The following is a 14,802-nucleotide window of genomic DNA, read 5'->3' as shown; positions in this document are numbered from 1 at the left end:
TTCCTGCTTGGGTAGTTAAGACAGGACAGAACAGCTATTGCTTTTTGTTTACTTGTTGTCCTCATGCTCTCTTTCTCCCAGTTTTCCTTTCAACACCAAGAATTATTTCTAGAATAAAGGGGTGGGGCTGGAACAAGGTCTGCAGGGTCCACCTTTAGGACTGCTCTAGGCCTGGCTGATGCTGAAGCACGAGGTGCACTAGTGGGGCAATCATTGCCACTAAACAGCAGGGAGGCTCCCTTCCAGGCTCCTCCCCCCAGTCAGAAGGCTTTTGGGCTACCCCTCATCCTACTGGCCTCAAGTCAGTCTATTTTTCACTTTCTTTCAAGGCTCACATGACTCCACTCCCAAAGGACACCAGACTTGCCTTGGGAAACTGCATGAGGATGGGATGGGAGAAGGGGCGGGCTGGGAAGGCTGAACAGCCCAGATCTTAGGGGTGCAGAACGTGTGGACAGGCCAGCCCTGACACATCATAACTGGGCAACCACCTCTCTTGCTTTCATGTCTGTCAGCGCTAGGGTATTTCTGGGGTTTTCTCCTGGAACAGGCTCTTCTGGCCTCTAAGTGACCATGAAAACTGGGGTAATCCTAGTGACCTCAATCCCAACAGTGCTGTTTAAGAGCTTCTCCCCACCACTGCTGGCTGTTGTCCCAGAGCCTGTGCTCAGAGGGAGGAGAGGCCCACCATCCAAGGAGGGCGGGCCTTTATGCCAGTTCTCTGAGAAACCACCCCTTTCAGATTTTTATTCCATCTTGTGTTTCTCCCACCTGAAAAGCAAAATAAAGGAGACTGAGGGAGAAAGCTTCCCTTCTGGGCATTACCTTCACTGTCTCCTCTCCTAGATCCCTATCTTCCTGCCTCAGGCATGTTTTCTGAAGTAGAAAATGGGGGAAGATGATGATGGGGTGAGAACTGAGAAATCCAGTCGAGCACTTAGGAGGAGTCTGCCCCTCAGACCTGCCCAGTGAGTCAACCTAGACTGACCATGAATCAGCACATTCCCTGCCCCCTTCCACAACACCCTTCCACACCTTACCTGGGCTTCTACCCTCTCTGCTCCACAAGCCAGTCCTTTTTGGCATGTTCACCCTTATTTCCCAACCGTGAGACCTAACAGACGCGTGTGTCATGAACCCACAGCGTCTCCACCACTGTCTTTCCTTCCTCCCTGGAGACACTCACCTCCCCGTGGCTTCCTTCTACGTCTCTGGACGTTCCTTCTTGGTCTCCATAATGGCTCTTTCTTAATTGCTGGGGTTCCAGCCTCAGCCCTTAAGGCTCCCCTGCAGCACTGCCCTTAGGGTTTCAGTAGGCACCATCAGAGGGACTCCCAAATGGACACTTCCAGCTCCGAGCCACCTATTTCCTACTTGCTGTGCTACATCTCTTCCTGGGATGCCACAGATGCTTTGAACTCATGCCATTCAAACTAAACTAGTTAGCCGTTCTCCTCTGACCCCACAAAAACCTACTTCTACTCGTGTGCATGTCTACCAGAGTCCCTGGTGATGTCTGAGGAACTGCAGCCTGGAAGCCAGTCAGGCTCTCAAGGCCTATATTCACTGGGGCACTGGGACCTGGAGTTTTCAGTTCCTTAATCTCATATTGGCCTGAGACACTGGCTAGTAAACACCTCACTTCACTTCAGGCCTCCCCACTCTTGGCTGACTTATCAGCCCAGCTGGCCCTCCCATCTCTAGACTGTGTCCCCTCTGCACTCAGTATACCCCACAGCATCCGTACCGTCTCAGCACTGCACAGCTGTCACGTCACTTGCAGCATCACCGCCCTCTGACAGCTCCTGTTGTCCAAACACTCTGCTCTGGCTGGTTGCTGCCTATCCCTTGTCTCACCTCGCACCTGTGCTGGTCCTGACTTTGTGCTCCAGCCACACATACTTGCTTATCCCCACACATGATGTGCCTGTAGGCCTCCATGCCTGCAGTACAACAACCACACACACTGGTGGGGCCGCACCCCTTCCCTCTCCAGAGATTCATGCTGAGCTTGGAATAGGAATAATTCCCTTAGGGATTCCTTTCCTGGTTTCCTTGTCCCACCCCCACCCAGGTATTGTCAGGTGCTCTCTTTCTGTGCTCCTACTGCATCCTGAGCACAGCTTGATCACAGCATCTGTCACCCAGGTTGTCTCCTCAACTTAGGAGTTCCTTGAAGGCAAGGACTGTTTTCCATCTTTCAGTTTCTGCGGCAATAATTACAGTGTTTGCCACATGGAGGGTGATGGGTGGAATGAATGTACCCAATGAAAAGATGCATAGGGAGGTGCCTGCTGAGTGGTTATAGCCGCTAAGGGCTTCTCAATCAACTGGCCTGGGCCTGGTTTACAACTAGGCCGAGTGCTCCCACTGGCCTCCCCGGGGAGAGGGACTGCCGCTTCTACCCAGCTGGAACAATGACCTGTGTGGGGAAAATGGGTGGTCACAGCCAGGTCAAATGGGGAAGTTCTAGGAGGCTGGACTTTTAAGAAAAATCTTAAAATAACTGTGAGTTATCTAAATTTGACCATAGAGAACTAGACTGTATCTGTTACCTGATAAAGATAAGATGTTTTAACTACTTAGGAAGCTGAGGGAGCTGGAGGCCAGCAACTGGGGAGGCTGCTGATAGGCATCTTCTCTGGATGGCCAACTGCCCTGGGATGTGGCTACAAACATGGGCCATTCTGCTAACGGCACTGGGTGCTCAACTTGGAAGACATTCAGAAGGGGCAGTATTGCTGGAGGAGGTGCTAGTGGGAGAGGGGGGTGGCAGAGGCACATTCCTACCAGCCCTGCCAGGCAGCACCACCTGGGACTGTGCCCACAGGGGCGGGCCAGGAACGAAGCCCCTGGATGTCAGCACAGGGGCCCCTCCAGTCTTCAGGGAAACCCAGAGGCCTGTTTTTATGTAGAACAGCAAAGGATTTTCCATTCATTACCATCCCGCTACCCTCTTAGAGAGGGCCAGGAGAGCCAGGAGAGGCAGGTGAAGTTCACGGGTCTAGGTATTTTAGACAGAAGTTTTGGGGGAAGATGCAAACAGTGCAGCAAGGTGTTTTAAAAACCAAATTTGAAATTTGCGTGCCGCTAACTGAATGAACGCTGAGCTGGAAGGCGTGAATGTTCAGTCAACTTTCTTTCTGTTCTTGTCTGTGTGTGACTGGCATAATATGAACTCCCTTCATGCAGATGGATTGCTTTTTCTGGGATGCATCTGCGAGGCAAAACCTCCTCCTGAGAGCTGTCTACCTCCCACCTGGGTCACAAGAGGGAACCCCAAGCAAAGGGCCAGCAATTCTCACTTCAAGCACCATCAAGCTGATGAGGGCAGCAGGAAGGCTGCTGCATCTCAGACAGGGGGAAAAGGTAAGCTTTACTCATAAACACTCAGAGAAGCAGGGAGGAAACAGCTACTCCCAGTGGTAGAGCGACCACAACATCACAGGAGAGGAAGACAGAGGCCAAAGGGATTTAACTCCCAAGGGGAGTTACTTCAAGAATGCCAAAGCAGACATTACTTGTAGCTCCTTTCAAAGCCATTCTCAGAGGTATTAGATCAGCAGAGTCAATGAGACAAGACAAAGGTGACTGACATGAGATGCAGTGAATGGAGATGAGCTTTTTCAGAACACGGGTTCATGAACTGGTTAGAAATGGCCGATGAGATGCGGGATGCACGGGGGTCATGTGTGGCCAGGACGCGGCAGGGTCAGCAGAGTGATCACAAGGATTGGAAGAGAAGCTACAGATAAACATGAAGGCAAAGCCAGCTGGTCTTACCACTTCGTCCTCGGTAGGCTTGAAAACACAAATTTACACTTAGTGGGAAGTCACGTCACACACAAGGTCACATGTCACGAGCACAAGGCCACTGACTGCTTCGGGGTGGGGCGAGGGAGGGGACTGTGGATGTTAAAGGGCCTGATATGTTGGAGGCAGGCGTCCTCCGTGTACACAGAGAGCAACATCAACAGTATTTACAGCATTGACATTTATATTTTTAAAAGACACCCCAGTCCTTGCAATTTCTTTTTTAAAAAGTTATACATGTAGAGGAAGAGGTCAGTCAGACTGAAAAGTCCAGTTACCTAGGTCCTCTACTCCTATTCTGTTTGCTTTAAAAAGAGTATCATGACTAGATGAGATTCGACAGTTCGGTTCAGAGGCTTTGTGGTCAGGTCAGTCAAGGAGATTTTAAACACTGAGCTCAGAGGTGGTGATTCAAGGAAAAGTCTAGCCTGGCTTTACTACTTTCACTCTCCCTGGAAAAAGCAAGCAAATAATGCTTTTAAAAGGTTCAGATAAAATGTCTGTAGCAAGAGCCTGTCAGTGGAACAGGACAGTACCAGTGACTTCAGTTCCAGCTGGACCCAGGCTCGGAGGGGGCCACAAACGGTCTGTATTTCTGGTCACAAGAACTGGGAAGCCGGGAGGCTGAGGCCTATTCCGCCTTGGTTGGAGGGAGGAGTAACTGAGACCGCATGCAGGGTACTGCAGGCAACGTGGAATTCAAGAGGTCGGACAACAGAACAAACGGCTGTGGGCGCTGCGGGCTCTGCAGACAGCGCTGGAGTTCGGAGCAGGGCCCACTGGAAAAAGCTGGGCACCTTAAGAGGTCCAGAAGGCGGGTGATCATGTGTATTAGCGTTTTTACTTTCAAGAAGATGGAGTGAGGTCACTTAGGTACACAAGACTAAGGCTGCCCCGAGGTGAGAGGAGAGGATGCCCACACCGCTGGGTCTTACCTCTTCCGCGTCCTCTGAATGGGTGGAGAGCTGGTCATGCTGAATAATCTCAGCATCCTCCTCTGTTGGTCCGTTGCCCACCCTGATCCCACCAAAGTTGAGAGTTCCCTACACAGGCGAACAGAAAGAGTAGAATTTGCCTGGGCTTTAATGTGACATTCTGTGAGGTGGGGAAGGGCGATGGTTAGTACATACGAACCTCAGAAAAGCATAAATTCTAACAACAAAAACAAAACCCACTTTGAACAGCTAAATAAAATCAAACCACTGATCCCACCCAAACACCTCCGCCCGAGTCCAGCCCCAACCTACATTTACCACCTCATCCTGCTTCACAGGAAATACGCACTTCTGCCTAGTGCACCCAGACACACCGGCCTCACCCCCGTCAGCGCTAACTGAGAATCCTGCTTGAGTGGAAGCTTAATAGGAACAGACTCTCATAGCAAGTGTATCTCTTCTGTAAAGTCTTCAAGGGCCTAAGTTTTTCTGGAACTAAAGAACAGACTTTCTAAGAGGGAAGGGAGCCAAATGAATGGTGACTGTAACATGGTCCGATAAGCTTTCAACAGAAGCCCAAGATTCCAGCGACCTCTCCCAGAAATGTACCAGGCCTCTGCCCAGGAACAAAGGGCTTCCTAGGTCAGGGAAGGAAAAAAGTTTATGGCGAATACTGACTGGGGATATATGTATAAAGGAGGTTTCTTTGCTTCTTTCCTTCAATGGAGGATCCCAGAATGTTAGAGCAACTCTTCTGTGGGCAGACGCTGTTTGGGTGTTTACTTCTCACTTCCCAGGCACGTTTTCAGAAGGGTCTCCAGAGGCAGAATCTTTAAGTCAACTTGATTTGGAAAAGTCTGGGTTTACTGGACTCTCTGGCTACAAAGGACTCTCTGGCTACAAAAACCAGGCAGAACAGGGATTAAGTCTGACAGCTACGAACCAGTGCTAACCTGCTAGAGTGGGAAGGCGCTGAAGACAGCCTCCAGACGCACTTCATGGTTTCTGTCTGGGGAGCCAAACGAGACAAGCTCTTAGGGACTGTTCTGCAAAATGGCCTGGGTTGAACCATGCCTAAACAGGCTGGTCAAGTGCTCTGAGATCCCTCACAGTGTCGCTGCTGGTGTGGACCTTCTACCAGAGTTCCTGACACCAGTGTTTGGGCACATTCTCCCTCCTCTTCTAGCAGTGGTTCTCACATGCTGGTCAGAGAGCCAGCTGCAACAGAATCCCCTTGAAAGCTGTGTTTCATTGAATGGAGATTCTTGAGTACTGCCCTCAGAAATTGTATTTGTTAGGTCTGGGATGGGGCCTAGGAAATCTGACTTAACAAATACTTCCCCAAGTACACATTATACAACAATTTTGATTGTCTCTCAAAATTGAAAATGTAATGTGGCCTCTGAGATGCATCAATCCCACTGCTGGAAACTTTTCTGCTTATGAAATCTTATGAAGATACAGGACAAGGATGTTCCCGGCATTATTATTTATAATAGTAAAGAATTGGGAACAAGCAATACAACCATCAGTAAAAAAAAAGTGATTATATTAAAAAAAGAAAGTAATTACACAATTTCAGCATTTCCAACATAGTCTGTGGAATGCCAGGCAACTGTGAAGACGAGTATTACTATGAAACCATTTCCAAGATTCACTAAATTAAAAAAAAAAAACTAATAGTGAGGGATAGAAGAGCTACAGTTTAAAACACAATTCCTAATGTATTTAAATACATACATACACGTGCATACACATATACATGTTTCTCTCCATTGATGATAAGCTATGTGACATATGCAGAAGGCCTTTTGGACACAATCCTCTCAACTATTAACAACACCCCTGAACAAGAGGGCAGAGAGGGGATGGGGAGACTTTCACTTTCAGGACTTCTGTGTCACTAACCAAGTGTACCTATTACTTTTAGCTTTCAATGTTAGTAGGGGATTTTCTGGGTCATGGAGTAGTGGGCCACCTTAATTTATTTTTTTTCACTTATCTGTTTTGTTTTAACTCTCTAAGAAACAGATTTAAAGTTTACCAGGTGATTCTTATATGTAGTCAGACCCAGGAACCATGGAAGCACCTGTAGGCCATGTACATATTACACTTTGACAACCCTCAAAAGGAGGATTGAAAGTACAACAAAGGGTCCTGGGGCCAGAAGGGGACCCCAGCACATCCCAGGATGGGTTATAGGGTCAAGGAGGCCTGCTTCAGACTTCAAGGCAACTAAAGCAGGAGACCATTTTTGAAGCTCCCCCCTAGCCACTAAATAACGTGAGAGGCAGACAAGTTACACCTCCCAGTCAGACACTAACAAGTGTCTTTTAGGCACAAAGGGAATGAGAGTTACGGGAAGGAGTATGAGACACACACATCAGCAGAAAAATGAAAAGAAAAAATTAAACTGTGATACACTACTTATAGGCAACCAAAACAAAACAGACTAGAATAGAGCAAAACTGGATCAGTGTTCTTAGCCCTTGGGGTCAAGAATCCAGGGCCCTTGTTGGAGAATGACAGTTCTGATGCCTTCAGGCTACTCTCCAAAAATAGTTGTTTGGCTGAAGAACTGGTGGGCTAAGACAACCCTGTGAATGTGCAGGTTTCCAGACTGGGAACTTTTACTGTGGAGAACATCACAGAAGAGGATGCCAGATTTAAAAGCATCAAGATCTCTGAAGCACACTTTAAATATACTAAGATTAGCAGAAAGAAAAGCTCATGGAAAGAATGTCATTAAATGGATAATATGTCCTTCATTGCTGTTATTTTTACATTTCTCATAGGGAAGGAGAAAGTAAGTACTGGAAAATAATTTGAAGCAGCAATAGTAAGATACCTTCTGATAAAAAATATCAGCCCTTTTATACTAGTTCTGAGGATGATTATAGCAGTTTTCTAAGTTTAAAATGATCAGAAACATCTTATGAAGGAAATGAACAGCCATCTAAATATTTCACTTTCTTTAAGAGTATGATGTTATGAGTACACAATAGTACATGAGTAATCACTACTAGTAAGATTTAAAAATCTTATAGATTCATCAGCTGGAACAGAATAATCTGATATTTAGTACATTGTAAGATTTTGGTTAAGAGATGTTTTTAAGGACAAAGTACTGTTACTGAATCATGAGTTAGTTAGGAAGAGAAAGAGCAAAACAGAAGATGATTTTGGTTATTACACCAGAGATAGAGCAGACATAAGACACTCGCAGAACGGTGGTGTTACTGGAACAGCTGAGGACACAGGGCGTCTGAGCCTCTTACAAGAAAGTAGACACATATAAGCTTCCACTGGAAAGAGTTAAATCACAACTAAAAAGGACCAAATGTCTAAGTGTCGCTCTGAAGCAGAACTTTAAAGTGCACAGAAATCAAGAATCACAGAGATGTTCTTGCTCCATGCTGAAAAATCATCCAATACATGGTAACAAAATATAGACATAAAAGTAGATGAGACCAAGAGCTGCCATCTTGGATTAAGACGATGGGACTTGGAGAGGTACAACAGCCACGCTGCATCCACAGACATGACTGTACTGACATACTTGAATAGAATCTTAGCAGACCAACGGCAAAGATGATATCAGAATCTACTCGTAAGAGGCGGAAGTCTTTTCTGTCATGGTCTCAATGAGTAACATGGACATACTTCCCAAGAACACACATGTCCCATGCTCTCAATATAGTTAAAAAGAATTCTGCTGCACTGTTTGCCACCTCTTTAAACAAAATGTGATGGTTTGTTGGTTTTAATTGACTCACTGTTGCAGCCGCTGCTGCCTCTAGTCCCTGTTGGCTCGGGGTTGGGCTGACTGGGGCCTCCACAGGTTGCCCTTCCTGATAGTGAATGGAAGAAAAGAGGAAGGGAGAAGGAAACAAAAGAGGGGAGGAGTGAAAGGGGGAGACGAATGGAGGGTACATGGAGGATGAAGATGGTCAGAAAAGGGAGAAGGAGGGTCTTGTAACTCAGCTGCAGGAGTAATAATCTAACAGAGAGTCATGCAACAAGATCTTCTGGGTTTTCCCAGGCAGTATAATAAATAAGCACTACTGCACATCCAGAAAAGAACATCTGGCAACTGAATTCTGTGTGTGTGTAGAACTCATAAGCACACATACATTAAGTAAACACATGTATGTGTGCTGGTTTTACAAAGAAAAAAACCATGTGCTTTGAACCAAAGCTTTCCCCTAGATGTTTTGGTTGGGGAAAGTATCACAGTCCATTTTAAAAGAAAATGTCTTGGTAGCAGCCCTGTGGTAGCCCAGGCAAACCACATGTGTGGGCTCACCCATCTGCAGCTTGTGCAGCTTTGCTTTGGCTGATGCTGCATCTCAACAGGCCCAGGCCTGGAGTTTGCTGAGCACAGCAAGAACCAAGCATGACCAGGAAAGGTCAAAACTTGTTCTCTCTCCCCGAGCCACTCAAAGCTGAATCCAGATGTCCAAGCAGCAAATACATGTTTCTCTGATTTCAGCAGGCCCAGTGCTCATGCCAGGATATGACACAAATGCATTTTAAGAGGACACAGAATTATGTACAGTTCATTATGTCCAATGAGGAACTGCCTTGATCTTAAATTAAAAAATTCTAATAACTTTCTGCAAAAGAAATACACCCACCAAGTGCTTCTTCCTCAAATATTGATGGCGAAGGACCAGTGGTTTAAACAGTAGCATCCAAGGTACACACAGTAGCGCAACCACTACCAGGAAACACTGAATTCCCTTCTGCAAAGCAAAAAGGACAAGGCACATCACATCAATCAAATATGCAGTTTCCAAAGCCAGCACAGATTCCCCCTCCTGCACATCACATCAATCAAATATGCAGTTTCCAAAGCCAGCACAGATTCCCCTCCCCCACCCTTAGCAGTATGTTCTTCTGATCTATGAATAACACTATCAAGCTTCTCAGAATAATTAGCAGGTGTTGTGGCAAAGCCTAGTAACTGTCTCACAGTTGAAGAGTTATAAATTCTACCCCTTCTGGATACAGAATTACAGTAATCCTCCCAAGTAAGGAAGACAGGCTACATTTAGATCTGGATATACTGCCTGAAAACCAAATACAACAAAAGGGATTTTTTAAAGCTTTTTTTTTTTTTTTTTTTTTGGATGACAGAAATATCTGGCTTCCTGGGGGCCTCCCTGGTAGCCTACGGTTTAAATCTCAGTGCTGTCACCACTACAGGCTGTGTTCGATCCCATGCCAAGGAGCTGACTCACATGGTGCAGCAGACCTCTCCTGTTTCACCCGCTGCTCCCCACAGCAGTGTATTTCAGTAGATCTGCCTATTCTACTCCCCACTCTGTCTCTGGTGAATCCTCTCACCCCCTGCACTTCTGTCCTGCACCCCAGTTCTTCTATGTGAAAAAAAAGAAAAAGAAGTATCTGGCTTCCTGACTAGGGTAACCACCTAAGACAGCCCATCTCTGGGTTGACACACCTGTCCAGAATACAGCATTGAATTGCCAGAGTCACCATAGGAAAAGAGAAACATATTTATGAAATGAATCAGAAGGCTTGGTGCTTTCTCAGATGTACGGGCATCATAGGCTGTCCACTTGTAAAAAATAAGGATAACCAAATAGCCAAACAGAGAGGTCATGAAGATTATTTCAGGAATAAATCCAAAGTAGATATTCAGGGGCTTCTTGAAGTAGCTAAAAAGGAACAGAGAAAAAGTGTTAGAGGTGACAGACCCAAGGTTACCCCTAAACCAAGTGGAGTACTTGCTTGATTTTTACCTAATGCTCCCTCAAGTCTGTCTTTATCACCTTAAAAAGCAAAAGGAAGGGGAAAAAAAAAAGAAGAAGCAAAAGCGGGAAGCACTGGAGGCAACAAAGACATAATTACATATGACTTCTAAACTTCTGAATCTTAAAGAGCTCCAGGACCATCCTTACTAGTTTCCCACAAGAAAGAGATAGGAACATCTAGTATATTCTGTGCCTACCGTACATAATTTTATGTGACTTACACAAATGGAGAAAAAAACTCACTCACTTGGCACAGGGGTTTTCAAAGATCTTTACCACAACTATAAATTGTTAAGGGGCTAATATTAATTTAGTATCATTTAAGAAGATTTTTATAGAAACACTTCTTTAATATAGAAAAGAGGGGTTATTAATCCTTTCTCCAAACATGTTAGCATTTCTTAAACCATATGCCTTCATTTGGCAGAAACAAAGTGACTCACGTGTGGTTGAAAAGGCTCAGGCTGACTCCGAACAGCATGTGGATGATACCAAGGATAACAGACATCTTCATTTTAAAGGAGTTGAGGAAGGTCAGCTTATTGGTTGCAATGTTCCAAATCTGCCACAAGCCAACAAAAAAGGTATTATATACCAATAGTTCTTAAGTGGAAAATCATTATTCACTCATGTTTTAGAAGTTCTTGTTAAACTGTGTAAAATTCTAAACAAAGCCTTAAGTAGAGAAAATAGTATAACACACTCCCATGTGCCTCAGAAAAAAGCAGTGTGGAAAAGTTCTTGGCTCCCCAAGGCATTTGGGTCTCATGGATTTGAAATACCCTGGGCTAATACACCAAAATCCTCCAAAAATATGTCACCTAAAAACCAAGTAACTACTTATCTTTACTTTAATTCTCTCACTTCAGGGTCACAGTTAACAATCTGGTATTAGACGTATGGGAAAGAAATGGTCTCACCGGATCAATGCCAAAAGGGTAGGGTCCACCAAAAACTCCAGGGACAGTTGGGTTCAGCTGGAGAACAGGGTTCCCCCGAAGTGTCTCCTCCCTATCATGCAGGAGAAAAGCTGCCATTTATTTTTTTTATCAGGAAAGGGAATCGAATGGGGTTCAGAAACTGATCACCAAGGAAACTCCTACTGCTATCTTGTTTCCTTAATAAAAGGGACTAGCATCAGAGAGAGAAAGGAGCTGAGATAACAAAAAAGACAAACTAAACACACCTACACAATCTTGTATGGAATTTGTGGAATCTGCTTTTAATTTGCAAAGAAAAGCAATGTGCTTAATTATAGTTTCAGTTCCTGGATACTGCTGAATGAATCAGAAAGCACTTCTGAGGTTGGAGCATGAGGAAGAGGGGATGCTGCACTCCTCTGAAACAGATGCTGTCAACCACTTCCTAAAGAGGTGTTAGTTCACTGCTTCTCTGGAAAGTCAGAGCTGAAATGAAAGCAACAACCCTTGACTTTCCATTTCATTTGCAACTTACGTCCAATTGTATTTCGTGAACATCGGCCTTACGCTCCAAGAGGACCCGAAGATATTAAGAGACTTGGAAAAGCAATCATTGTAGATGAGGCCAGTGTAGATGGAGAACACGCCCATCAACAGAATGATGTATCTGCCACTGAACACAGTGCTGAACATCTGGGAATCAGAGGAAAGATGTCAATGACCTAATGTAGCTAAATGGCAGTGATACTTAGAATATACTAGACCCTTTCTCTCCCACCACTTTACCCTACCTGGGGTCAGAGAGCATGAAATAAAGACCAAAATACAATGCTAACAAGAAATTCACTTTCAGAGCACGCTGACTCTTTAGTATTACAATGATCACAACTTATCTATTCTCTACATAGTCTCCATTTCTCTATACATTGATGGATAAAAAGTTTCCAGATCATCATTTTCATAAGTGTTTGAGAAATTTAAGAGTTTCAGTCCAATGCAGATGTAATTCAAACATTACCTCATTCTCATTCTTCTGGGAAAGGATTCGACTCTCCCTTAACACCATCCATACAGCGAAAAGGGTCATCAAAATGCCATGGCCAAAGTCCCCAAACATCACAGCAAACAGGAAAGGGAAAGTGATGATGGTGTATGGTGCTACAAAGAAACGAAAGGAGGAGATAAAGCACAATTCCCACATATCACGTTCCTCTCCACACTCTAGTATCAGTGGAAGGTGACTAATTTCCAAGCTGTAGGACAGAGGGAGTCCCAAAGAAACCTTCCATGGCAGTATCTGCACACCCTCACAAAGCAGCTCCCACAGCAGCTGAGCTACTGCCAACACTTTAAACAAAGAACACAGGACATCAGAGTTTTGTCTCCAGCCTCAGCAACTGTGTGGCCTGTTCTTTGACTTCTTCCCAACCCCTGGACATGGCCGCTGGGGCAGGCCAGCTCTCTTCTGCGCAGCAACCATTTCCCAGATAAATAAAGGTGCTGGGGAGGCGAAAGAAAGCCCAGAACTTGGAGCAAAGCAGATTCTCAGAAGGGCCCAGCTGAAAATGAAATCTCAGACTCCTAATTTAATAATTCTCCAAACAGAGGAGAAATCTGCTGTGTGCCTACAATGGTCAATATTCCTCTATTTTTCTCTAAGCTGGAACAGGGAAGCCATTTTAAAATATCAGATGCCTTGGTAAAAAAGACTTTTTTGCTTAAAGCAATTTCTGCAAAAGGTGCACTGGAAAGGCCAGGGGCTTTGTCGCTTTGAGGGCACATGGGAATCCAATCCACTCTGAGCTTGGATAATGTCTCCTCTTGAAGGAGTGCCACCTAGACGTAAACTTTTGTCAAAGTGGTAACTCTTTGCAAGGACTACATGAAAACAAGGTCTTGAAAACATCTTTATTTTAAGCTAGGTGTTTAATAGCATTTAAAGTCAGGCAGTAAAACAAAAACAAAACAAACAAACAAAAAAACCCAGCAAATAAAAAAACTCCAAAACCTCTAGAATTATAAGAGTTAAGCTATTTGTACCTGGATTTATCTCTCGGTAGGTTCCAATTCCATAAGCGTCTACTATATTTTGAAAGCCATATGTGAACTTATTAGTTTTATTGTAGGTTGGGGGAGTCTGGTTTGTCTGCATCCTGTTCAAAATGGAGGGCACGGTGGAACCACTGTGTTCCTGGTGACATTAAATACATACATTGAAATTAGGTTGTCCACATTCAACAAAACTCACAAACTGTACACTTAAGATGTATACTTTCTTTTATGTAAATTCCATCTCAATCATAATAATCTTTGGGGAAACTGGGACTAGATATGAAATTTACAATGAAAGATTTAAATTAAGTGTCAGGAAGAATAACCACATATGAAAAATATTTAATTCTAAAAATGTGAAACCAAAGAAAACAGGAGCGTTCTTCTCCAGAGACATTCTCATCTCCCTGTCTTCAAGTGTGATTGTTCTATCCTCATTTTATGCAAAAAACAAAGCGTGTTCTTTATCTCTCTTCCTTCGCTGCCTATTCTTATTCCCTAGTCCCATGCAGTTCAGCCGTGCACACTTACTAAAAGGGGCTGGCTTGGCCCCAGATCCAGAGGCCTTTGCTTCCATTTGCAGGCCTAGAGAGCTTCCTCTTTTCTTTGGTGAAAGTCACTATTCCTTACAAGTTCCCCTCCTGCTCATTAACCCTTTCTGTCTCCTGGCTGGCTCTTGTTCCTCTGTCTATATCCAGCATTGCAGGACCCCTCAGGTTGTATCTTTGGCTTCCTATTTACTCTCCTGGACAGCTCATTCTCTTCTTCTGCCCTCATGAATCTCCTTTCCTTCAGGCTGAACTTTCTAGTGAGAACCTGTCCCATTACCTGCTTGACATTTTCATGTAAATTTCCATCTGGTCCTTCAGTGTGATCGAAAATGAACTTACATCAACCTCTCATATCTGATGCCTCAGAAACAATCACAATTTTTTTCTCCTTGTATTTCTGTACATTGCTAGGAATCAAGATTCTTCATTCATATGTCTCACAAATTTATCAGTATTTTTTTTTTCTCATCATCAAGTTTTACCCTAGGGGTCCTTATCACTTACTACTCTCTGCCTATAATAACCTCTAACTGATCCTCCCCCATTACCCCATAGACTATCTCCACCACCCAGTCCTACCCAGATACCACCAGCAGTTTCCTCTTTCCAAATCCTGCATTATGTCCTTCATGCTAAGTGACTTCAATGTCTCCCTAATTCTGTTATAAAATTTAAACTTTCTAACCCATTATTTAAAAACCCATCACAGTTAAGTTCCAATCCATCTAACCCAGATTTATCTTCTTCTTTTAAT

The 14,802-nt window shown here is 44.5% G+C and overlaps 1 protein-coding gene across 4 annotated transcripts in view; it reads right to left on the bottom strand.

The window, feature by feature from the left end:
* Nucleotides 1-14,802, bottom strand: part of ATP6V0A1 (ATPase H+ transporting V0 subunit a1) — a 54,344-nt gene that overhangs the window by 8,458 nt on the left and 31,084 nt on the right. For all 4 annotated transcript variants that reach the window (XM_037495216.2, XM_037495215.2, XM_037495214.2 and 1 more), the window contains 8 exons: nt 13,486-13,636; nt 12,464-12,603; nt 11,981-12,138; nt 11,446-11,536; nt 10,969-11,087; nt 10,213-10,429; nt 9,386-9,493; nt 4,749-4,856 (listed from right to left, as the gene is read on the bottom strand). In XM_037495216.2, the coding sequence (XP_037351113.1) occupies nt 4,749-4,856; nt 9,386-9,493; nt 10,213-10,429; nt 10,969-11,087; nt 11,446-11,536; nt 11,981-12,138; nt 12,464-12,603; nt 13,486-13,636 (1,092 nt within the window). The remainder of the gene's footprint in view (nt 1-4,748; nt 4,857-9,385; nt 9,494-10,212; nt 10,430-10,968; nt 11,088-11,445; nt 11,537-11,980; nt 12,139-12,463; nt 12,604-13,485; nt 13,637-14,802) is intronic.

Source organism: Talpa occidentalis, unplaced genomic scaffold, assembly GCF_014898055.3.
Source record: "Talpa occidentalis isolate TD23 unplaced genomic scaffold, MPIMG_talOcc4v2.1 talOcc4.7, whole genome shotgun sequence".
Taxonomy (NCBI): domain Eukaryota; kingdom Metazoa; phylum Chordata; class Mammalia; order Eulipotyphla; family Talpidae; genus Talpa; species Talpa occidentalis.
The sequence above is the reverse complement of the archived record's forward strand: the minus strand, read 5'-3'. Positions and strand labels throughout refer to the sequence as shown.